Source organism: Sphaerodactylus townsendi, linkage group LG03 (assembly GCF_021028975.2).
Source record: "Sphaerodactylus townsendi isolate TG3544 linkage group LG03, MPM_Stown_v2.3, whole genome shotgun sequence".
Taxonomy (NCBI): domain Eukaryota; kingdom Metazoa; phylum Chordata; class Lepidosauria; order Squamata; family Sphaerodactylidae; genus Sphaerodactylus; species Sphaerodactylus townsendi.
Genome location: NC_059427.1, coordinates 51,419,150 through 51,443,351, shown reverse-complemented (window position 1 = coordinate 51,443,351; position 24,202 = coordinate 51,419,150). Strand labels below are relative to the sequence as shown.

Below are 24,202 nucleotides of genomic sequence, written 5' to 3'. Positions count from 1 at the left end.
GGGTTCCCACTTGCTAGAGCCCACAGTATTTTTTTCATACATCAGGCTTTTCAGGCACGGTGCTGCCCTCACCTTTGCAAAGCCAGAATCCAGGGGAGTGAGGGAGGGGTGGCATGCAAGAGAGAGGAGCAGGCCCAGCATCTAGACATGGCCCGCCCACCCACCCTAGCAGAGGCATGGGGAGGGGTGGAATGCAAGGGAAAGGGAGTGAGGGAGGAGGGGAGGGGGAGGGGTGGCATGCAAGGGGAGGGAGGGGTGGCATTCAAGGGACGGGGAGGGGGCATCTAGACATGGACATGGCTTGTCATCTGGACATGGCCCACCCACACTAGTGGAGGGAGGGATGGCATGCAAGGAAGGGAGGGAGGGGTGGCATGCAAGAGATGGGAGGGAAGGAGAGGGGCCCAATATCTGGACATGGCCCACCCATATATATACCCTGTCCCATCTCTTGCCTTGGGGGGATTAGTTTCTAGACTCCATTGTATTTTTCCCACAATGAGCTTTTTAAAAAAAAACTCGATTTATACCCCACCCTCCCCCGAAGGGCTCAGGGCGGCTTTATTGCTAGTTATATCATATTTGGCTGAGTTTGGTCAGCATCCCTCCCAAGTTTTAGAACAGTGCTGTGGCTGTAACAGGGTTACTGTTTGCTTCAGGATGGAGTGGGGAGATTTAAAGAATCTGTTTAAATTTTGTAATCTGACATTTAATGAAGTATCTAACTAGCTGATACTGTCTTTTTGTTTTGTCTCAGCTGTTATGGTCAAACCAGTCTTGTTTGGTATCTCCTCTTTGTGGCTACATCATTCCTTAATTCATTGGGTATTGAAGTGTTATGTGGTTTCTGGGCTGTATGGCCGAGTTCTAGTACCATTTTCTCCTGACGTTTTGCCTGCATCTTTGGCTGGCATCTTCAGAGGATCTGATGGTAGTAAAGCAAGTGGAGTATATATATCTGTGGAATGTCTAGGGTGGGAGAAAGAACCATTTGCCTGTTAAAAAGTGTAAAGGGTACAATTAGCAAGCTTGATTTGCATGTTAACAGGCATTTATACAGGCATTCAGTATGTAGAAGCTGTTCAGGTTAAACAGCTTTAGCACCAGAACACATTGACAAGATTCCTGAGACAGGGATGTTGTTACTGTACCAGCCTATAAAGTACTTAACTTTTTCTTCAGTATTGTACTCCTAACAGTTGTCAGTGTTATCACTCAAAAACTGTTTTTGTTTCTGTTGCAGGGAGGAGCCATCACTATCCTTACTGCGTGTGAAAGACCAAACGACTTTTCAGGCTTGATATTAATTTCTCCTTTAGTAGTTGCAAACCCAGAGGTAGCAACGCCACTCAAGGTAAAAATCTAGGCAATAAATGAGTGCCAGGCTGTTTAACTAAATGACAGTTCATAAGAACATAAGAACATAAGAACTAGCCTGCTGGATCAGACCAGAGTCCATCTAGTCCAGCATTCTGCTACTCGCAGTGGCCCACCAGGTGCCTTTGGGAGCTCACATGCAGGATGTGAAAGCAATGGCCTTTTCCACATGAACAAGTTACCACAAATTTTCTCAGTGTTTAAATCTTGCGTCTCGGAAACATTTTATGTGAAATCATTCCGCACACCTCCATTCCCCCCTTTGTTTTCCCTCTGTCTTCTTAGTTGCATTTATTCCACATGCTACTGCTGAAAACGTATTATTCCTAATGCTGGTGGGATGTCATCTGTGATGCAGAAGAACTACCCTCCCTATTTTTTCTTTTGCACAGGCGCTCTAGTGTCACTGCGCAGTTACATTGAAGTGGCAATTCAAAAAACATCTCAGCCTTCATTTCTCCCATTGAGAAGTATCCACACAAAACTGAAGCCAAAAAGCCCTCCTGGAGAAGGCACCATTATCTGAAGGAAACAAAATACCTAGGCCCCCCCCCCTCCTTTTTTTCCAGCCACAGTCGCTACTTCAACAGTCCCTTGTCAGTTTCACTCACTCGTAACTGCAGATTAAGTATATCTTCACTTTAATGTTCCATCACTCTTTGGAAATTGACAAATCTGATACTATTGACCTGGCTTGTGGCTGTGCCCTAATGTTACATCACTAATGTGATATGACGAAGAAAAAAACAAATTCCTTTCAGAAACGGAGTATGAGGGGGAGGAGAAAATGGCTGAAGGAGAAGTTGTTCAACAACATTGGGGTATGGTTAATGGCTGTCGTGGGTTTTCCAGACTGTGGTCTGGAAATTTTTGCCCCTGATGTCTCGCCCTCATCTATGGCTGGCATCTTCAGAGGCATGTCATGGTGAGATGTGCTTCTCCCTATGGCAAAGTGTAGGGTGATTGTGTGGTGGGGTATATGTTTTGTCCACCTCACAGGGGAGCGAGGCACATTTGCATGTTTCTGTGTGGAGTTCATTTACAGTTGTACCACAGAGAGAAACACATATCACTGTGACATGCCTCTGAAGATGCCACTCATTGATGAGGTTGAAACATTAGGAGCAAAACCTACCAGACCACGGCAATACAGCCTGGAAAACCCACAACAGCTGGTTAATTCTGACTGTGAAAGCCTTTGACAAAAAAAGTAGGATTTGGTAGCAAGATACGTTGTAAACAACCTGTACAGAAACGGCCATAGTTTCCAGACATAGCTCTTCTTCCACTGGTGCTTTCTGTGAGTGTGTGTGTGCACTAATTTGCACTAAAACAGGGCTGGATGGAAGACCCTTGATAATTTAAAGTCATATTCAAAGAACTTTTGGTATACTCTGAAGGCCTCCATACAGCCCTATGCAGAGAAATCCTAGCAGTTGCTTCAGGTAAAAGTCCCTTAAGTGTGTGATTGAGAACAAAGCAACAAGGGATTTAACTCCTTTCCCTACCATCACTTTCCCTTTTCAACTCTTCTTCCCCACACCTCCAGAGTTCTGGGTATGTTGTTGCATTTGTACCATCACTGTTAATGGGAGGAGACTTAAATTCATCATTCTGCCAAATGACAGTTTTCATCAACCCAACAGACATGAATAGTGTTTTGCTCCATGAACATATGGGTGTGAGAGAGAATGTGGGTAGGAGTTGATTGATGTAAACTAATATTTTATTTAAAATATTTAGATGCTGGCTTATTGCATTCATGCTTAGGTGGTTCACAACAACAAATCTAATTCTGAAGAACAGTTAAAGCACAGCTTGGTCTCTGTATTATTTATTGATTTGTTTACATTTTTTTTACAATTCCCCTTTCTCACTGAGCCTCAAGGTGGATTACGCAATCTAAATCAATGTAATCAATAGGATAATACATCTAAAAAGCAGTATGATAGGACTAGGACAGCAGAAATTTGAAACATTTGGGCTGAACAAAGTATAGGTCTTAAATATGACATATTAAACAATGCAGAACATGCTATTGCATCAGTGGAAACACAGTTCATTTTCATGGCCAATCTTTTATGATATAGCCCTATTTCCTATATCAAAAATGCCCTGCTGAACAATTCTGTTTTACATAGCTTGCAAAATGCCAGAAGCGTGGAAGCCTTCCTGACCTCCTCAGACAGACTGTTCCAGAGAATGTGGGCCACTGCAGAGAAGGCATGTGTACAGGCAGTTGTTAATCTTTCCCATCTTCAGGCTGGCACCTGCAGAAGAATATTAAATTCCCATTGTTAAGTGAGTTTATGCATGCAAATAAGCCAGGCCTGTGGTACTTTATTATGAAAGAGGTGGCAGTTGATCCAACAGGCAGTATTGACTTCTCTTTATGATCATGTGGGCACAGACATGTGGTTGCTTCTCTGCTTTAAGTCCTACATTTACAATTGAAGACTTTCCAAATCCTTGTAAGTTCATATATACACACACTGTTCAGAGTCTGCGGCTCCAAGATATACCATTTAACCCAAATGTATCAACAGCTTAGTTTGTACCAAGATAAATTGAATCTAGCCACCACATTTTCTAAGCTGGAGTCCTTTTCTCCCCAAATTTGTGTCAAAGCACGTGTTATTAAAAAGTTTTGTAATTAAAAGCGTGTGTATGCCACTGACTTTCAGTGCCATTCCACCCAAAAACCAGCAAGGCCACATTAAAATTTCATCAAACCAGTGTTAGGATCTGAGCTGAGACAAAGCATAAGTAGCTACGCATAAACCAAGACAGAGAAAGCACACAAGATGTGCCAATGCCAGTAAAACCGTCAGCTGTGCAAAATGCTTTGAAGTTACAAGATCGCATTTACATTCCTGATGACACTTTTATCTTCAGTATTTTTCTCGTGACTTCAGTGAAATGGAATGTAGTTCATGAGAGTTTGGTACCAAAAAAGCAGTCAGTAGACAGTGAGAAGATTACCTGCGCGTGCCTCTGCAATGTGTGGCTCCTTTGATATTTACGACTTCTGGAGATCTTGCGTTTTATCCTTTTACCATTGCTTTTAATGCAATATAGTTTTTCAGTCCACACCCCCTGCGATGCAGGGGGATCACAGACCACATGGAAACTTGATTACTTTTAATGGATTCAAATCCAAGCAAGGGTACACAGTCCATTTTACATTTTGCAGGTTGTATCTGTGGCTGCGGTGCGACAGTCAGATAGAATAGAGGGCAAAGATCCAGCTATTTGTTTCCTTAGCTGTCATCTTTTTCACATGATGACCACTTAATTAGAAGGCAGTTTTCAAAAGAGGAGGAGAGGAGAATTTTTAAGTACCAGGCTTGCGTGCAGAATGCTGCTAGCAGGGGGAAAAAGATATTTGACTTTCTCCTGCCGATCTCGTCAAGCTCCGGAGGCTCAGTGCTGCACTCCCAGAGGACAAGGGTGCAATAGATTTCCTCAGTCAAAGCCAGCGTATTTGCTCTTGTTTATTTGTAGCCCCCTAGAGAACGCTCATCAGAAAGAGTTGCAGCCTAGGCAACTACAGTAAATCACTCAGACTAGCAGGCTTGGGTTGCAGCAGCCCGAAATGAGAAGTAAACGGTGATGAGCCAAAGCAGGAATTCTCTCCGTGGTTAAATTGGTCTCAGGGGGAAAATGCAGAGGGCCTAGAGCTGTGAAAAACAGGGGTTCTAGGGAACACTACTTGTTGCATGCTTCCTCATCTCCTGCCTTTTCTAATTATTGGGGGGTGGGGGTGGGGAAGTGAGCTATTTGTTGGCATTTAGCACTAGGACCTCAGCTGGCAGTCACTGAGGGTACAGCCTCAGACCTCTGTTTCTGCCAACTGGATCCTGCATTTCTTTTTCTTTTTTTGCCGTCCAGGTTTCTAACATAATTTATCTCCTTCAGGTTTTTGCAGCTAAAGTACTTAACTTAGTCATGCCAAATCTGTCCTTGGGAGCTATAGACCCAAATGTGGTTTCCCGGAATAAAAAAGAGGTGAGAATGTTGCTGTCCTTACAGACACTGTGGTGTGTGGTGTGCTGCTCTTTCTGTGCTGCCTGTCTCTTCCGCTGTTGCCTTGACAATTTGACTGAAACCCCCCTGTTGCTAAGTTCTGTCCACACAAATGGGTGAACTGAAATGGCCACATCTTCACTAATTTTGCATTTGTACTGTGAACTGGAGAAGAGGAATGGTAGTTAATGGGGCAAAAATGAGATCGCTAATTAATCAGTCAGAGGAACTGTCTGTGTTTGGGAGGGGGACTCTATAGTTTGAGTTCACATCAGCTTTGAGACCACTTCTGACCATAGCTGTTTTAGCTGTGCCTACATTTGACCTGCTCCCATGCACAATCCAGGGAGGGATCACTATGGACGTGTGGTAGTGAGCCAGGCTACATCATAGCAAATAGAACACCCAGATAGATTTCTTCCATGCTTCTTTGGAATAAGACAAAGTTATAAGAGGCTTCCTTTACACATATAAGGTCTAATGCTCCATTCTTGGATTCCCAGTAAAAGAAATCTCAGGTAAGGCCTTAATTAGAATTCCTGGAAAACTGGCAACTGAACAGTACTGGAACAAATAGATGAATGGTCTGAACACATAAAACGGTTCCTTTCACGTTGTTGAGACTTAAAACAAATATTATTCACACCTCATTCAATGTCATAATTTGAAGGAAGATTTAAACATGACTAATGTGCAGTAGGAGCTGCAGTTGGGCACTCCAAGAGTTGTTCTCTTGATAAAATGGTAAATTGGTTGGTTACACAGCTTTTTTACATCTTTCTCCATAGTTTCCAACAGCTGGCCTTATGGTTGTCAGCATGACCAAGGCTGTGAGGCCTCATGGGACTCTAGGGGCAGAAATGCTAGCTGCAAACCCAAGTCTGAGCACATTAGTAAAACCAGAGCAGTTAGCAATGGATTCAGTGTCATAACTAATAAAAAGTAATTTGCCATCGTGAGCATGGTGTAGAAGGAGGAAGAGCCTATCATAGCATCGTAGGATAGAGTTCTAATTCATTAAGTGCAGTTGAAGTGACAGAAAATGGTACCTTGGTGGGTTTTTATTAAAAAAAGCATAGAATGCTTTGCAGTTTAAAGGGACATATATTGCTAGAAGTCCAGATTTACTCAGTCAGTGCCATTTCTCACTGACTGAGTAAGCTGCATTCTGCAGATTAATGTAAGCTGATGAAACTCACGTTGGAAAAGCAAGAGCCAAACAGGATGTCAGCAATGCAGTTCATATGTTACATTTAGTATGGAACTCTCCAAAATGGGGTGGGGAGTAGAGTAGCTGTGATTCAATAGTAGAGTATATGGTCTGCATGTAGAAGATTCCATGTCTAGTCCTTGGAATGTCCTGGAAAAGCCTCCAATGTCAGAAAATCTTAGGAAAATCTTGCTTGCAATCCCAGAGAGCTGCTGGTAGACTCAATGGAAGCAACTTCTTAGCAGTGCCCAGGCAGTATATCAGATCTGTGCCATGCTTGGTCCTTTTAAAAAAATATTTTTCAACAAAAAAAATTACAGAAAAGGAAAAAAGATTTTGAAAAGAAAAGTAAATATTAAAAAACAGGAAAAAAGAAACTAGTAAAAGAAGAGGTGTTGGAGAAGGTGACTTCTGAAAGCTGGAGGACTAGCACACACTTGCTGATCCTGGCTGTTTTCAGAACAAGTGGGTGTATTAACAAAGCCCAACTAATCCACCTGTTAGTTGAAGGTCCTTGGAGAGGCTAGAGCCAAACCATGTCTGCTCTTACACTGGCAAATGGCTCCTTTCAGTAATGTGTGGCAAGGAACTCTTAGGAGCTCAAACCAGTTGAAGCGCCATTCCACCAGACGTCAGCTGCCGTGCTTAGTCCTTGTAGAGTCTGCAGTGGAAGCTTTTTAGTGTCTGAAGGGAAGTGCTTGAGGTAAGAGGTCCGTCTGTGGTAGCACAGTGCCCAACTGAAAACCCAGGTATCTGCCATCCAAAGAAGGTCAAGGAGAGCATATAGAGGAGACAGTAACAACTGGTTTATAAATGTATTACATTTTTACCACCACTACCACCGCTGCCTAAGGAACTCAGGATAGCATACGTACACCATTCTTTCCACCTCCATTTTATACTGACACCAGCACTCTCCATGTGTGTGAGGGGGAGAGACTGGCCTTATTTCACCCAGTAAGCTTCATAACCAAGTTTGAACCTGGAGAAAACATTCAATCTCCATCTAACAACTTAAGGTAAAGTTAGTAATAAAACCTGGAGAATACACTCAAATTCCATCTAATATACTGGCTCTCTCCACGGGGGAAGCTTTTCAACACATAATCCACCCGCTGTCAAGTACATGTGTTTAGGCTCTGAGAAGCGTTGACATCCCAGATTATGTCCTGTATCATCACACTCAGATAGTTTTTAGATGTTTCATTAAAATTTTAAAAGCACTTCTGCAAAAAGAGATGCTTTCCTTGCTGAGGGTGCTGAAGAAGTTCTTGTCTGTGTCCTTTAGTTTCAAATCATGGAGCTGGAAAAGTCCAACAGGCCAACCCTACTCAATGCCAGATCCACCTAGAGCATCCCTGATAGCGATTGTCCAGCCACTGCCGAAGGACTATGGTGAGGGGAAGCTCACCACCTCGCTAGGCATCTAATTCCACTGCTGAATCATTCTCACTGTAAAAAAAAAATCCTAATGTCTAGCAGGTAACTTTCCACATGTAATTTTTACCCATTATTGTGACTTCTATCCTCTGCTGCCAACCAGAAAAGCTCCTTGCCCTCCTCTGACTGACAGCCTTTCAAATACTTGAAGAGAGCAATCAAGTCCCTCCCGCCCACAGCCACCTCTTCTCCAGAGTGAAGATTCCCAAGCTCTTCAGCCTTTCCTCATAGTCTTGATCACCCTTCCCTCTGTTTATAACACATACATTATACATGTACATGACACATCTGCAATGCCTGGATTCCGGTAGTGATGTTATCAGAACAAAATGGGAATCTTGATGATGAAATTGAGCTTGGCAAGTTTCTCCATTCCTGCCAGAGGATGTTTTAACAGTGATCACTCTGAAGGAACCTAACTGGGATACAGAAAAGAGAATCTGTATCGTTCCTCTATCAGCCAGATATAGCAGGGCTCTTTTTTCAGTGCACCCCTGCTCCCTTCCTTGCATGCAACTGGAACCATTCAGTAACCAGAACTGTGGAATACCTTGCATCTCAAAGCCTCTTGCTGTCACCACACTTCTTCTGAAAAGTGATATATGTAAAGTGCAGGTGATGTGTTAATATACTGTAGAGCCAACGATTTGTAGCTATCATCCACCTTTAGAACCTGCAGAATATGAGTTCAGACTGTGCTAGGAACAGCCATTATTTACATGTTGAATGTATTCATCTGTCAGACCAATTTCTAGTCTCTATAAATATCACTGGGACACTCTCCAAGAATTTCTTGACTTGTTTGTATTCATAGCAGTTTGGTTTTGTGAGGAAGGACTGAAATGTAAATGAAGAATTTGAGACATTTTGTTTAATTTCCTTTTTCTCGCTTATTAGTTCCAATATGCAACTTCGACATGCTGTGAGCTTAATTTAAAAGCCCTCACAGTCTGTTGTGTGGCTGATAGAGTACTCTTTGCTAGGGCTGCTTCATGCCACATCAGCATTCCCTTGAGGCCTGCCTGAAAAGGCCCCGTATAGCACCACTAGGGGTCCCAGGTCCTTCTGTGACCCCAATTGCATCATGACACATTCAGGTGGCTCAGTGGAACCTAAATAAGAATCCAAAATCTAGCTTTATTGTACACACAGATTTTTCTTGCTGGGTTGAAAGTTCATCTGTAAAAAGTATACAGCTCTGAAATTGAAGATGAAACTTGGTCAGTGTGCAGTCTCTGCACAGGAGCCTGGGAGGGATTCTCACGCTTACCCTATCAAAGCAGCCCATCACAGTCCAGAGGTCTTACCTATCTATCAGATATCATTTATAATCTCTGGCATACATTCAGCATGTAGCCATTAAAGGTGCTGTTCTTACTTGTGTGTATTCGGTACCATCAAGTTATTTATTAACTCGTATAGAAGGCTCATGAGGCAGGTTTGACAAAATAATTAAAAACAGCACTCCTAATAAAAATTGTAACACTATAGACCAGTATCAGCAATTTTAAAAAATCAAGTAGCATAATATTTTAAGAGCTTAACTGGGCCTAGAACATTTTCTCTGGGGTTGGATGGGGTGTTAAAAAATTAGCCCTAGGCCTGGGCGAAATAAATGCTCTTACCTGCCCATAAAGCAACATAAATAAAGGGCCAGGCAAACAGTTGGGGAATGTTATCGAAACCAGCTCAATACCAAAGAATACCACATAGACAGAAAGTTAGTACAGACTTTTGGATTCTACTTGAGCATGTGCTGCAGGATAGATGCATCCTATAGTCTGTGTAGCATTTGCCAGCATTTGAGGGTTCAGTGGACTAACTAACAATTCTGAGGACTATCCCATTCAGGACAGTTCAACCCTTAAGAATCCAGGTCCCAATATTCTATAATCAAAGTACAGTTAGCATAGAAATACTCAACAAGCATGCAAAAACTGAGATCTACAAACTCCCTAAATTGTCAGAAGAAACACATACGCCCACACTCATTCCTTAAAGAGGGATAAAGTATATAGTTCTGTACGTGTTAGACACTTTAAAACTAACATGGAACTGTCAAAGTCTATATTCAGACCTCGTGTATAATCAGTTTTTAAAAAGTACTGTTTGTTGTCACTTGTTTTTTCATCACTCCCTTCTTATGCAAAGAATTGTGATTAAACACGAACTCCAGTCGCCCATTGCATACAAACTAACCAGTTAGTTTTCCCACAACTAACTGACTTTTTAAGCCCAGATTCAACCCTAGTTAGTGAGAGAACGAACTCAGGTTACTACAGCCGTGTTTAGAATTCAGTGTATGGTTCTAGTTGTTCTGTCTCTTAATACTGTGTAGATGGTGGGGACAAGATGGCTTTCATTATTATTCCCAGCTTGTAAGCTTCCCAGGACCACTGTAGGAGTGAGCCTGCTGGAATAAATTACCTTTGAGATATGCTGATAGTGGTGGTAATAGCTTCTCTCAATATTATGTCCTCAGAGGTAATTGAGGATTAAAGAAATACAGAAATAGGAGGTAATCTGAGGTGAACCAAATTCTTAAAGGTTTTTTTTTTTAATTTTGTGCCTAAGAGAACACTGCGCTGTGTTAATAGGCTGAAAGGCAAGGCAAAAAAGAGTAAGACGAGGAAAGTGTACACAGACAGAAAGGCATTACGCTCCCACCCCTCCATATCTTTCACACACAAAAAACATCCTGAGCTTTCCTTCTGGCTTTAATGAGCACTACCTCACGGATCATTAAGAAGATTGCCACTTTTATAATACAGAATTCAAAGATTGAAGAGAGAGCTTCAATCTCTGCCTCATCTCAGTTCTTTCCACTGGGATGAATCCCATGGTGCAGAACTTGCATCCTACATCTCAGTCATTATCTCCCCAGTAATAGGGTTGGCTATGCTTTTGGGTTGTAGGTCGTGTGTTTTTTTTAATCCCTCTTAACATTTCTGAGGAATCTATTTTTATCTTCCCGTCAAAAAAAAGTTGGGGAGAAAAAAAGAAAGAAAAACCCACTGAACCGTCTTCTGGCATTTGTGGCTTTGTCTACATTATTTTACTCTGCAGCGAGAGAAGTTTTGTTAGTCTAGCTACCCACTCCTTTGTGATTTTCCTTCCCCCAAGAATTCTTCATCTGTTGCCTTCTAGTAGGAGATGCAGCTCAGAGCTTTGTTGCCTTTTGTGAGGTGCTGTCTCACAGCACCAAACAGTTTGCAGTCCGCAGCCAGTTGCTAAGTACCTGGGGGCGGGTAGCCCTTTAATTTAAGGGGGGGGGGGTGTCAAATGGGTCTGGGCAAAAATGTCAGGATACACTCTGTTCCCTCAAGAGAGAGTTCACAATATTCAATGACTTGATTGTTCCATTATCAAAGGTTTCCCCTCCTCCTTGAGACTATTTACAGGAAGTCAGTGCTTTCTAAATCAAGGCTGTCTCTTGGGAGACTAGAGGAGGGTGGGGGGAAAAGGATATTCGCTGGTTAAATATATAGCAAGAAGAAGCTTAAAGCTTTCCTGACCACTCTGAAAGTGATTTGTGTTATCCTTCTATAGACAGCACAGATGCAGTAACCCTGTGCCCAAACAGAGCTCCCAGCCCTTCTATGGTCTCCCTCCCCTTGCGTGTGCTGTCAGAAACAATATTGTGGCAGAAACTTGTGGGCACAGTAATTAAATGGGAGAAACAAAGTTTTCCATTAAGTATCACAGAGTACAAAACCAGTGCCAGAGAATAGGCTTCTTCAGGAGCTTGTGTTTATGACATCAAGTGTTACCTATTGCTTCTTAACAATGCATTATTCCAACAGGTTGAATCTTACGCCACTGACCCCCTGGTTCATCATGGTGGCATGAAAGTCTCCTTTGTCATCCAGCTGATGAATGCCATTGCCAAAATAGAACGCTCTCTCCCTAAACTGACCCTCCCCATCTTTGTGCTCCATGGTATACCTGACAAACTCTGCGATATAAAAGGTTCCTATTTGCTGATGGATTCTGCTCCAAGTCAAGATAAAACACTCAAGGTGATTTTGGGGTTTTGGGTGGAGGGGATGATTACTTGATTTAACGGGATTCCTTTCAAACCAGCATAAAATCTACATGTGAAATTCACACAAGCAAGAAGCATGCCTAGACATTTCTAGAATTTCTGCAGACCCATACAGATTCACATCTGGGTTACTGTAGCTCCTTCCACCTTTCTTATATTCTACACTGATAAGGCAATTCCCTTGGATAGAAATCCCATTTATTTCTGTGGAATTTACTCACTTCCTGCGAAAGTTTGTTCAGGTTTACAACAGAACTTTTGTTTGACTCTTGTACCTGTGAAAAAGATGGACAGAAGACTGAAGTGACGACATCTCTCATGTCTTCACAGTTCAAGAAAGCAGGCAGCCCGTTAGCTGATTATTACATTCAGGGGTAGTCTAGCACATGCTAGGGATCAGACAAAAATGTGGAAGTGACAACTAGAGACACCAGGCATCAGAAGAGTAGAGTTACAAAGGGCATTTCCCAAACACATGGTTAAAGCCCTAGTGAATTTGAAGTTAACCCATTCTGGGCTGTTTAACTATAATATTTTTCGCTTGCCTTTTGTCAAGGAACAGACATCCCCTTTTATTCCTTTTAGTCCCAGCTTGTAGGTTAGACTCAGACTGAGCTGTCCCTCAGGGATGAATGGGGATTTGTACTCTAGTCTGCCCCGATTGACTGTAAGCACTCAGCCCAAAATATCATGGTGGCCTCTGTCACAGGATATGTCCAAAAAGAGGTTGTAGAGCAATGCCATGTTCCCATCTATGGATATAGGAACATTTGACCTGTGGGCAATCTGATAGGGGATTCCACACAGGATAAAAGTCATGTTGATTGCTAAGGAAGCTAGGGAATAGACATGGGGAAGAAAGAAAACCTGAGCAACCATTCGATCAATTAGGGGCGGTTAAAAGAGCAGGGGTCTGACCTTAGATCAGTGGAATTACATTCTGCCACAGTTTCTAGCTGTGTGCTCCAAGCTGAGGGAAGTATAAACAGGAAAGCGGAAAGGGAGAGTGTTAATGCTTGGGGATTTGAAAACAACAATAACCCATTTGAATTACACTTAATTTTATTCATTAAACATTTGAGTGGTGTAAAGAAACACCTGTTTCAGCTATAGCACTGCAAACCAAAATGAGGGCTAGATTGCATTTTTACAATATTTTGCTGAGTGTCTAGAAACAGGCTCGCTTCTGAGGCATTATGGAGTATTTATGACAATCCAAACAACACATGTGATGGAGATTGGTACATAAAAGGAGAAGATATGCTGAAGAGCTACACCTGTGTCTCGGCAGTTTTAATCCAATCCTACAAACAGTAGATACGATTACTTGAACTGTGGAAAAAGAGAGAAATATTTTTTTATTCTTCAACCTGTACTTCATTTTGTGCAGCTGTGGCTCTGGCTCAGAGCCTATTTAAGTATTGGAGGGAAAGAGAAATATTAAGGTACATTCAAGTGCTTGTCTGACAGTGCAGTCATGAGTTGGCAAGGCCGGAAGGATGGTATCCTGCATGACCAGCTGCGATCACGCCAGTAACCTTTTGGGATAGATTTGCAAAGCTGACTTAATGTGTAGCATTCCATAAGATGGCTTGTTTAGGATCCGTGGCATTAGCACAGTGTGATTCCTTTCTTCAGCTATCCCCATCCCACCATTAATCAATAATTTATTGCAGTCATGGACCCACAGAAGAAAGCATGCATGAACAGTTACTATAAGAACGTCCATGTAATCTTCCATTAAAATATATCTAAAAAGCAAATGTATGTTAGTCCATCAGCACTGAATCTTGGTGGACTCTGGCAGCTGCATAGAATCTGGCAACTCTAGGGCCCCTTCCACGCATGCAGAATTATGCACTTTCCATCCACTTTCAATTCACTTTGCAGTTGCGCGGAATAACAAAATCGAATAATGAAAATCCACTTGCAAACAATTTTGAAAGTGCATTATTCCGCATGTGCAGAAGGGGCCTAGGTTTCAGATTCAAGGTCTGCACATCCTCCCTTTAACTACTAGTACTACCTGCCCTGTGCTTTTGTCTTCATTTACAACACTAGTGTGCCCTCATCTTTCAGGTACCACTCCCCTCCCCCATTTCTATGCCTTTGCTTCCTTACTTGCTCATCTTCTGGTTTTGTGACTTAACCATCTCCTTCCTTGTTGCAGGTCTATGATGAGGCCTATCATGCTCTCCACAAAGAGCTTCCTGAGGTGACCACTTCTGTCCTTAAGGAAATATTAACATGGATTGGTCAGAAAGTCCCAGCTGCTGAAAAAGCTCCTCACTCTTAAGGAACGCCACGTTGAAACTTTCTGAAATGGTTGCTGGTTAATCCTGAAGAAGGAAGATTCTTCTTTGTTTCTTTTTTAAAAAAACAACTCTGTTGGGGAAAGAAAGTTTCTCTTAAATGGATTCCTAAAATATTTTATTTTTAAGTAGGTGTCCCTGTGGCATAGGATGAGGGAATACAAGTCAGCCTTGTGAAGAGGTTATTCTCCTGGAAGAAGAAGCAGGGGATGGTGTTTTCCCAGCAGCTAGTGCTGCGTTGAGGGACTGGAGTCCCTTTTAAAAATCCAGAGCACTCTCTACCCCTGTACTTCATTTTCTAAGGAGTTCCTGAGGTGCTGAGATAATTTTTTTAAAATACTGCAATAATCTTTGGAATGTTTGAAAGTTTGGCATCTTCCATGTCTTTCAGTTCTGCTCTTAGCAGATTATGACTTCTCCCTTCTGTACTTTCAAGATGGCATATAAACTCCAAAGATGGTCATTGCCATAGAGAGCTGGAGTTAGAAAAGAAGTCAGACTGCTGGTAGAGTATTTCCATGTGAGGCGGCAAAACATGCTCAGGCCTGGCCAAATGTACCCCCACCCCCTACACACACACACAATGGGCTGGGAACACGCAAGCGCCCAACAGGCCACAGCCCCGCTTTACACTCTGAAATGACATGGTTTAGAGCCATCTTCACAATCAGCCCGAGTCCACAGAGGAGAGGACTAATTGTAGAATAGGATATTTAAAAAGCCTAAGCACACTAAAGACAATGCTGCTTCCAGAAACCAAATCTTTCTTCTGTGCAAGAAACTATTGTGTAAATACTTGTAGGGGCTGCTATTTCTCGTTACTAGTGTTACTGATAACTTAAGATGTAAAGTCAAAAGTTCTATTTAAAGAGAAAGTATTACATATAATATATGGTGTTTTTGTAGGTTGCTCAGAGATATCTGGAGGAAGAAGGGTGCAAGGTGAGCAGTGAATGTACGCGTGGCCTTCTCTGCACCTGACAACCATTTAGAATACTTACTCCCAAGCAGCACTAAATTAAATTCTGCTGCACCTGAAAGCAGCTGCCGGTTGGCAACCACGCTGCAGTCAAGGGCTGTTTTTTTCCCACCCTCTGCAGTCCAAGTGAATGAATACATGGAAGACCGAATGTCTCTTCTGACCCACATTTTCCAACTTTTCAGTAGGAGGGACAGGGCAGAAGCAATTTACCTCCTGGCAGCTAACCCTATCCCCACTTCATTTTCCCACTTCTTCTTTAAAGTGTTCCATCCAATTTGGAGAAAAAATACAGGCAAGTACGAGAGAAAGAGAGAGAAGCCAAAGTGATAGAAGAGAATGAGGCAGTCAGCAAACACAGAAAGGGGTTTCGGGTGGCTTGGAAAAAGGGGAAGCAAGAACACTGAGGTGGTCGCATGCAAGGCTTTGGAAGTTTCACCTGAGAAGCAAGGGAGCATGCAGGCTAGCAGGTTATAGTATATTCCTGAAGAGAAAATGTGCAGTGCTGAAGATTATGGTGAGGGAAGCCAATAGATACACGCCTGTCAATGTGTGTGTGCATGTGGACATGTGAGAGATTTGGATCTACATGAGGAATGGTGTTGCTTGGGATAGCTTGTTCTAATGAACTTATGGCAAGACTGGCATAGAATCCCTTCATTTCGGCAGATTTTGAAATATTGGCCTTTGCTAATAGTCACTTCCTCACTAACCTCTGTCTGCTACATCATACGTGAGAGAGCTGCAAAGGGCTACTTGCTAAGCAGCTACAAAACAGGGCTTCCAGTTATCTGCCACCTTTGTGAAAGGCTGTCTCCAAAAGGACCTGTCCTCCCCTGCCCCATTCCCCCAAGTGCCTCTTTCATGACCCTTAAAAGAAAATTCTGCTTAGTATTTCTGCTCCTTACTCCCAAATCAGTTGCAGAATAATTAAGAAACACAGATAAGGCAAATTGCAGTGCAAGTGACTGGATGTTTGGGTGGCTTACCCTAGTATTCCAGTTGTTCCACTGAAAACCATATAGCAACCCTGCTGCAAGACAATGCTGCTGTTGTTGTTGTTTTGCTGCGTTGGATACAGAACACTGGGACCAAAGGCCGCTTCCAAAAAGTTTGCCACAAGAAAAGCCCTTCCATCTCTTTTGATGAGTAACAGCAGACATTACACTGTGTGTAACAGTAATGAGATACATGAATGTAATCAGATATGATAATTTGTGCAGTATTTTATTCTTTTTTCTTATCTATGTAAGCCCTGACTTGGATAATCCAGGCCAGCTTTATCTCAGAAGCTAAGCAGGGTTGTCCCTGGTTAGTACCTGGATGGGAGACCACCAAGGAATACTAAGAAGTTGCCCATATCGGGAGGACAACAGACAAGTGCCAACTGCAAAGGGAAACAGGGTCTGAGGGCATCAGGCTTGCAAGATAACCGCTTGACATACATTTTATGAACCCAGATGCACCTGAGGCATGAACTCCCAATTTACCCAAACCTCCTTGGCTGATTAACTGGACACCTGTATTGCCCACCTCTGACCACTAGACAAGTGACTGTTTCTAATGCTGGAACACAGAGAGGCCTTGATACTGGAACAGAATAACAAAACCCATCCATGACAACACCTGCAGAAGGTGCTTTGTTTTGTTTTACTTCCAGACCAAAAGCCAGGGCTTTGCAGTTCTTATATGCACTAGCAATGCTAATAAATGTCCTAGAGCCAACAAGGCAGAGGGCAGCTGCCTGGAACTTACCCAGTTTTTTGTGTTAATTTCTGCCGGAAGACCAGGGTGTCAACTTGTTCACAGGGCATCACAGCAGGACCCTGTGCCCATTGTTCACTTTGCAGCATCGTGTTGGGGAAGAATAATAACACTGTTTGTAATGCTGGAATTTTCAGCTGGGCCTGTGGCCTGTGATGCAGAACCACCCAAACTGCAGCAGTTTCACTTCTCACCAGCAAAAGCCGATTCTTTCAGGAACTGTGAAAGACAACCTTGCGCAATAACAAACAGCCCCCGAATCTAACTTTAATTAGCTCTGATCTGTTCTCTAATAAGGGTGTGAGTGGCAGAAGCTTAACACATCACAAGACCTCCGAAAGAGAAGCTCTGTAGGAGTTACAGTTGCCTGTGTGTATGTGTGTGCATTTTTTTTGAAAAAAGCAGGCTGTGGCAGACTGCAGGAAAAACACTCCTTTACAGGATTAGTTACGGCCATTATACAATGCCTAAAGCTTCATTTGACAAGGCCCAGATTGCAAGTTTTGTAAGTAATTTCACAGTTACAGAGGAGAGTCTGTTCAAAGACAGGTTCTGCCAGGTGGACCAATTCAGCCATAGATGTGTGGATTATCAAAATGCAGACTAAGCCGTGAGAAGAGACTGGTGGGGAAGAGTATGGATGACAAGAGCCATTTTAGCAACAGAAGCTCAGGTAATGCAACACGGCTTCTCTATTGCAAAAATAGGTTCCATTTCCAACTCTCGTCTTCATGTGGTAAGGAACTAAGCATTTACCAGAGGAGAGTGACTAGCAAGGGTCACTCTTTGCAATGATTTCCAGGTCCTAAAAACCATCAGGTGTTCTGCTTGTTAAGCAACTGATGACACTCAGATCAGGATATGTGGGTCAGATCAGGATATGTTTTAAAAAGCAACCAAGGTGGAAGTTGTTCCAAAGATCTGTGCGTTAGCTAAATTCTTCACCCCACCAAATGAGTTTTGGATGGATAAAGCCTTTGGAGGGGGGGAAAGTAGCATGTGCTGTTAAAAAAACTGCTCCTGCACGCATCAGGGCTCAGTGCTATGCTATTCTCTGGTATCCCCATGGCCAGGCAAGGTTCTAAGTCCAGTGCCTTTGAATAACTCTATCCGTAGAATGTCCGCTGTCCTTCCAGAGCTCTGCAGCAAATGGAGAAGGATTTGAAATATATTTATTCAACTCTCAGCAAGGTCATGTAGATTCAGGTCATTTTGATTCAGACGCCTCTTTTGGAGAAATCTGACAATCGAGGCAATTTAGAGAGGTCTTGTTCATCCAAGCACTGTCTTGTGAGTAGAAGCCATCTCCCTTCCTTTGCATTCAGAGACCTTTTTGCGTATCTTTCTGGCAAGGAGGCCCTTAAAAGGAGTGAGAGGTGGCCTCCCGATGCTGAGGACCATTTTTGAGGAAGGGGAGTTTAAGTCACTTTTGTTTACTGATGCTGAAAAATAATAAAAGCTGATGTTGGCAGTTGGGTTTGTAAAATTGAGTTGGCCTAAAGCTGCTGTTCAAGAAGTCTGTGCTTGTCAGTTTCCCAGCTGCTATGCAGAAGATTGCTGTGACTGGCAATAGTTTTTGGCATAAAACAGCTTTAGGAATGGCAAGGCCTGTTATGGGAAAGGGAAGCCAACACAGGAGCTTGACAGGCTGCTTATGGAGACTCGTCAGGTGTGCAGTTGAGATGAAAATGAAGGCAGATGGTGGTACTCAGATGGGCTTGCCAAGTTGAGCTTTGGAGCCAGGACTCCATTTGCATAACGTCAACATCAAACTCAACTGAGAACCTTGAGGCAGCCTCTTGAATGAGTGCCAGTTGACCTCCCGCAGGCTTGCCTACTTTGTGAGTCACTAAGTTGAATGTGCTCCTTTAGCCAACCTGCTGACTGCTTGCTCCCCAGTTTCTACCATCCCGGGCTGGCAGTAAAATGAAGATGCTTAACATACTCATGGTAGATCACTGCATAGAAGTTGAGCTGCATTCAACTTGGTGGGTCACAAGTGGCATAACCTTCACCTTAAGGCCCAGCTGTTGGAAGGCCCATTACAAGAAGCATCCAACCAGCTGCATTTTCTGATCCATGCAGTTTATGGAGAGCTGAGTTCAGCAGGTACCATCAGCTTCCAGACTGCCGTACTGGGACCAACAGGGAGTGTCCCTTTGAAAACAGTTCCTTTTTTGACAGAGCAATAGTAGTCTGTAACTAATGTATATATCACCCCTGTATGCACCGGCTGTGGCATGACAACCACCCTACTCATAACACGTGTGGCACAACGTTTTATAATGAGCCTGCTCTTTTTATATCCATCACCTTACCGCTTTAACAGCGTAATGTTACCAAAATGACTTATTTTTCCAAGTAATTTCTGAGCCACTGTATCTTGTCCCACTTGTGCTCCAACTCACTTAGAACTTTAGATTGTCACACAAACACTTGTACTTACAGCAAAAAGAATGTGTACAACCTAGGATTCTTTTGGGGGGGAAATACAAATGTATATTGGCACTAATAATAAAGATATGTTTTCTGAGTATAGCGTGATTGCATTTATCAGAAGATTGGGGGGGGGGGGGAACATCACATTTATAAATAAATGAGGTGGATACAGGCTACATTTTACAATAATGGAAAGGGAGGAGCAGCATTTTGAGGAGATCCGAGTGTTGCAGTGGGAAGAGGGAGGCAGCAGCATTCTGTTCCACTGACAAACGTGCCTTGTACGAGTGACAAATTTAGTCTGCATCCAACTCAGTGGCTGCTTGTCAGTGTATATTTGCTGCACAGGCCATCCTGAGAGAAGGAGCATTAACTGGGGAAAGAGTTTCTTAAGGACACCCAACAAATCAACATTCAAGCCTTATACCAAAACTTTTTGTCTTGACTACACAAAGAACAGCTTAGAACACTTCCTACAAGGCATGCTCTGTCCCTCTTGTTTGCCTCACTGGATTATCTTCAGCAAATGTTTGTTTGTTTTTTCCTCTAGCAAAACAACATTGAAATGCAGGGTGAAAAACTGCCACGATGAATTCTTTAGAAGACGTTTTCATCGAGAAAAAGGGAGATCGGGCAATGCAGAAATGTTTCAAAAAGGGTATTCTGGGTTTTCTAATTCATGCTGCCTGGCAATACAATGTTATGAGGCACATCTTACTTCTATGTTTGCTTCACCTGCTTAGTACATGCCCATCATGAATGCCATGGGTCCTTTCCTGCTAAACACCTCTTCCCTCAATTGAGCCTGCCAAACTCAGGGAAAACTTCCTTTTAGCAACTCGTGGAGGGTGGCCTTTACGCACAACAGGTCTGGCTGTTGGCAAACCTATTGCTAATAAGTGCAGGATTCATTCCATTTCACCTCCGTGAACCAGGTTTTTTTTTAACATGGGGGGGGGGTAGCTTTGTTACTACAGATACAAAGAGGTGACTGAGATATTGAGAACAAAGTATGAGGCAGTATCTCAGCTCTATCCCTTCATGCCATCATTAGTAAAGGCAAACCACCTGCATTCAAAGAAAGTCTCTTCATCCGGCAGATTTCTGCAGCTGCTGCCTCCTGCCTGAAACCCACTCGGAGTTTTCCATAATTTGTTGAGCTGGTTGGAATCTTGCAAAGAGAACTGAGGGCAAATAGTTTCAACTATTTCTCAGTAAACAAGATATGTGTGTAAGATGCATTACAATGAATAAGGGTAGGAGATGCATCCTGTAGGCTGCTCATGAGTACTAAAAGTACAATACAGGTTTGTATCAGAACCCAGGCTGGTCTTCAAATTGACCCTGAGCAACCAGATGATTGGGAGAAATGAGGAAAGGTACTACAGGAGTGTAGCGTAAAGGGGACTCTATCTGCTTGTCCAAATCAGATCACTGTTCCAGCAGTGTTAGTTGCTCTCTTTAGTAACAGTTTCCTGAGAACAAATGTAGACTTCAGTTTTCTTTGAATGACAGGCCTAAATAGGCACTGCCAATTTAGTCGAGCAGATAAGCATCAGCAAAAAAAGCCATCTAATACTTTTCTTTGATCAAGAGTGCATTTGGTACAGTGTTAGATTACTACTACATCCCAAACCGCAAGAGAGAGAGAGGTGAGGGGCTGTGGGTCCGTGGAAGAAGTGCTCAATTGCTTGCAGAAGGGTCCAGTTTCAATCACCAGCATCGCCAGTTGAGAGGACCAGGCAGTAGATGATGTGAAGGGCCTCTGCCTGAGACCCCGGGAGTTACTAGGCTGATTCTGCGCAAGATAGCTTCACGACTATTACCGCTCCCTTGTAGGGGCACATCAAATCATATACCAAAATTGAGCGTTTGTTTGTCTTACCTACTTTGTGTCAGCGCTAGGTCAACACTGATTTGGTATTTGGCATTTCAGAGTCAGTTTGCCAGACAATCTGGACTGTCCTTCTGTTCTCGTTCGTTTTTCTGCAGTTGGATTGGACAATCTGCTAAAGCACAAAAGGGCGCAAAGCCAATTTCAAATTGATTCACTGCACGGTTTGAGTTGGTTTCTTGTGAAATTGTTCATTTTCCTGCAAAATGTGCCTGTGTTAATTGTAAAACTGAAATACATGAACAAAAGAGAGAGAAACGCATGCTGTATAATTTGACAAACATGGCACTTTGCCATCTAATCAAAAAGCAAAAGCCTCTTCCATGAAGCAGACCAACAAGTTGGGAAGAAGAAAAATTACTTAATTTTTGGATGCTGCCCTGTTGGTACATAACAGTTCACTACTCTGTAAGAAGTGCGTGTGTGTGTCTGTGTGTATGGGGTGTGTGTGTGTGCGTGTATGTGCGGGGTGTGTGTGAGTGGAGGCCATGAATATAATTTGCCAGTGGTAACTACATCTGATGCAAAGACACAATCTTCATTTGCAGCACAACAAGGTAGGCAACAAACATGATTTACTATAACATTACGTAAGCACTACTATTTTAATGGAAATTAAATACACATCTTTGAGCACTGGATCATGACCAATACCTGTTTTTGTTGAGTGCATGGATAAATATTGAAAGATCTGCTACTGAAAACAACCCCCACCAAAACGAGATTAATGCCAACATACTGCTTAAGTTCTGGCTTTCCAAAGCACTTCAACTGCGTTTCTGTATGGAACCAGCCTTGCTGCTTAAAAAAAAAAAAAAGAGTCAGAAGTTGAAAAGCTTGGAAGCCAAAATCTGCATCAACCTCTGGCAGGTACAAGCTGTGATGGTTGTTTCACTACGTTAAACCAGAACTTTTGAGTGTGACAATCATTTGACCCATCAGTTTCAGCATATACAGCATACAAAGGAGGATAGTTATGACTCAGGCTTTATTTTCAACTCAGTTTGGGGGCTTCCCACCAGTGTCACGTGTTTGGTAAAACAAATCCAAGCCCCTCCTATTTGTGGGACATCTCCCTCCCATTTGTGTCCCTCCCATTTGTGTTGGCTTAATTTTTGTCTCTGCTATTGTCTCTGCTTAATTTCCAGCTCTGGTCCAATGACTGCAGAAGCAATTTTTTTCTTCCACGTCTCATTGGTAGGAGATGAATTATGGATCAGGCATCATGTGATCCTCTTTGTGGCTTCAATGAATCTTGTGGACATGAAGCAGAAGAATACTAAGCTTGGCAGGGTAAATATTCCTCCTACTGGTATTCATCTTAGCACTTCTGCACAGGCTCACAGTTTTTTTGTGAACACCAACAACATTATACTTCTGTTTATATGAATAATGCCTGCCTAGCAAAGTCAGGCCAGTCCAAAACTCTTCCCCCAATTGTGGCTGGCCAGATGGCCAGGGAAGTTGATGTTTAGGCCATGAAAATCATAATAGCAGCCACCTCCTGCTGTTTTTTTCCCTGCAACATCTGGCACTCAGATTGCATCTGAACATTGAAGTTCGATTTTTAGCTGTCATAACTAATAACTGCATGTCCTCCCCTCTATGAATTTACCTAATCCATTTTTTAATCCCTCTAAACTCACAGCCATTATTACCATAGTGTGGAGAAGGAGATGAATTCTGTAGGGCGTTTTGGGAGGACAATTGCCACTCCTGTTACACTGAATTCACTACTGATCAATTTGATTGGATGACCAGGTGATATAATATTATGAGGGAGAATGAGAACAATTTCTTTAATTCATTCTATATTCACCATTCAGAATCATATAACCGTTTTATTAAAATAAAATGCAACGCATGAAGCTTTCCTAATATTGTCTTAGATCCAGTGGAGTGCAAATTGCTCACCTCCCTCCTCCTCCTGCAGCCTGAAATACTCCACCCCCCAGTGCTGCTCCTGTCTCCCAGAAACAGCATTCTACAATAAGGCTCCGTTGTATCCAAACCCAGGGGATGTTTCTCCATCCCTCCTGATCATTTCAGTTGCCCTTTTCCACACTTTTTCTGTCCTTTATTTCCAATGGGTCATCCGAACTGGGCACTATGGATCTAGATTAGTTTTATGCCACTTCCCATCTTTTGCAGACATCAAAAGTACATGGCGTGTACCATTTTGTCCCAGGATATCTCACTTTTCATTGCCCTTTGAACAGCATGGATAAGGAAAGTCCTCTTCCCAGAACTTCCTGTTGTTTGCATTGAGTGTACAGTCCCTTTGGGTTGGATTCTCAGTTATGCACATGTTTCCCTCTCTTCAAAACTCTCTGCACGGTCAGATCAGAGAATCCCCACGATTCCTGAAAGCTCTCAAAGTGCAACTTTTCCTTTCCTTTCACAGGGAAAGTGAAGGAGATTCAAATGCATCAGGCTTTCTTCAGATTTTCTCACTCCTCTCTGCCTTCCTGTGCCCACACCACACCAGTTCCTCCCACTCTTCAGGCTACCATTTCAGAAAAATCAGAAGGGCTTTTAAAAAAATGCAAAATAACAGTAGACCGAAGATGGCAACCAAAAAAAAGTGGGAGGCGACCTCCCCAAATTGAGGTTACATGGAAACAGTAAGGAAGTGGTGGGCGGGCAAAATGGTGCATCGGCTTGGCTAACGACACATTGCAGGAGGAGAATCCCCATGCAGACATAAAGCCATGGG

General features: G+C 42.8%; 1 protein-coding gene and 1 long non-coding RNA gene across 4 annotated transcripts in view; both read left to right on the top strand.

Annotated features, from left to right (window-relative positions):
* Nucleotides 1-19,686, top strand: part of MGLL (monoglyceride lipase) — a 107,407-nt gene extending 87,721 nt beyond the window's left edge. For all 3 annotated transcript variants that reach the window (XM_048491928.1, XM_048491930.1, XM_048491929.1), the window contains exons 5-8: nt 1,244-1,354; nt 5,296-5,385; nt 11,857-12,072; nt 14,269-19,686. In XM_048491928.1, the coding sequence (XP_048347885.1) occupies nt 1,244-1,354; nt 5,296-5,385; nt 11,857-12,072; nt 14,269-14,394 (543 nt within the window). In that variant the 3' untranslated portion in view covers nt 14,395-19,686. The remainder of the gene's footprint in view (nt 1-1,243; nt 1,355-5,295; nt 5,386-11,856; nt 12,073-14,268) is intronic.
* On the top strand, nt 5,396-6,900 carry LOC125430143. Its single transcript, XR_007244101.1, has 2 exons — nt 5,396-6,296; nt 6,380-6,900. It is a non-coding gene; the product is annotated as an uncharacterized LOC125430143 (long non-coding RNA).
* Nucleotides 19,687-24,202: the final 4,516 nt, after the last annotated feature.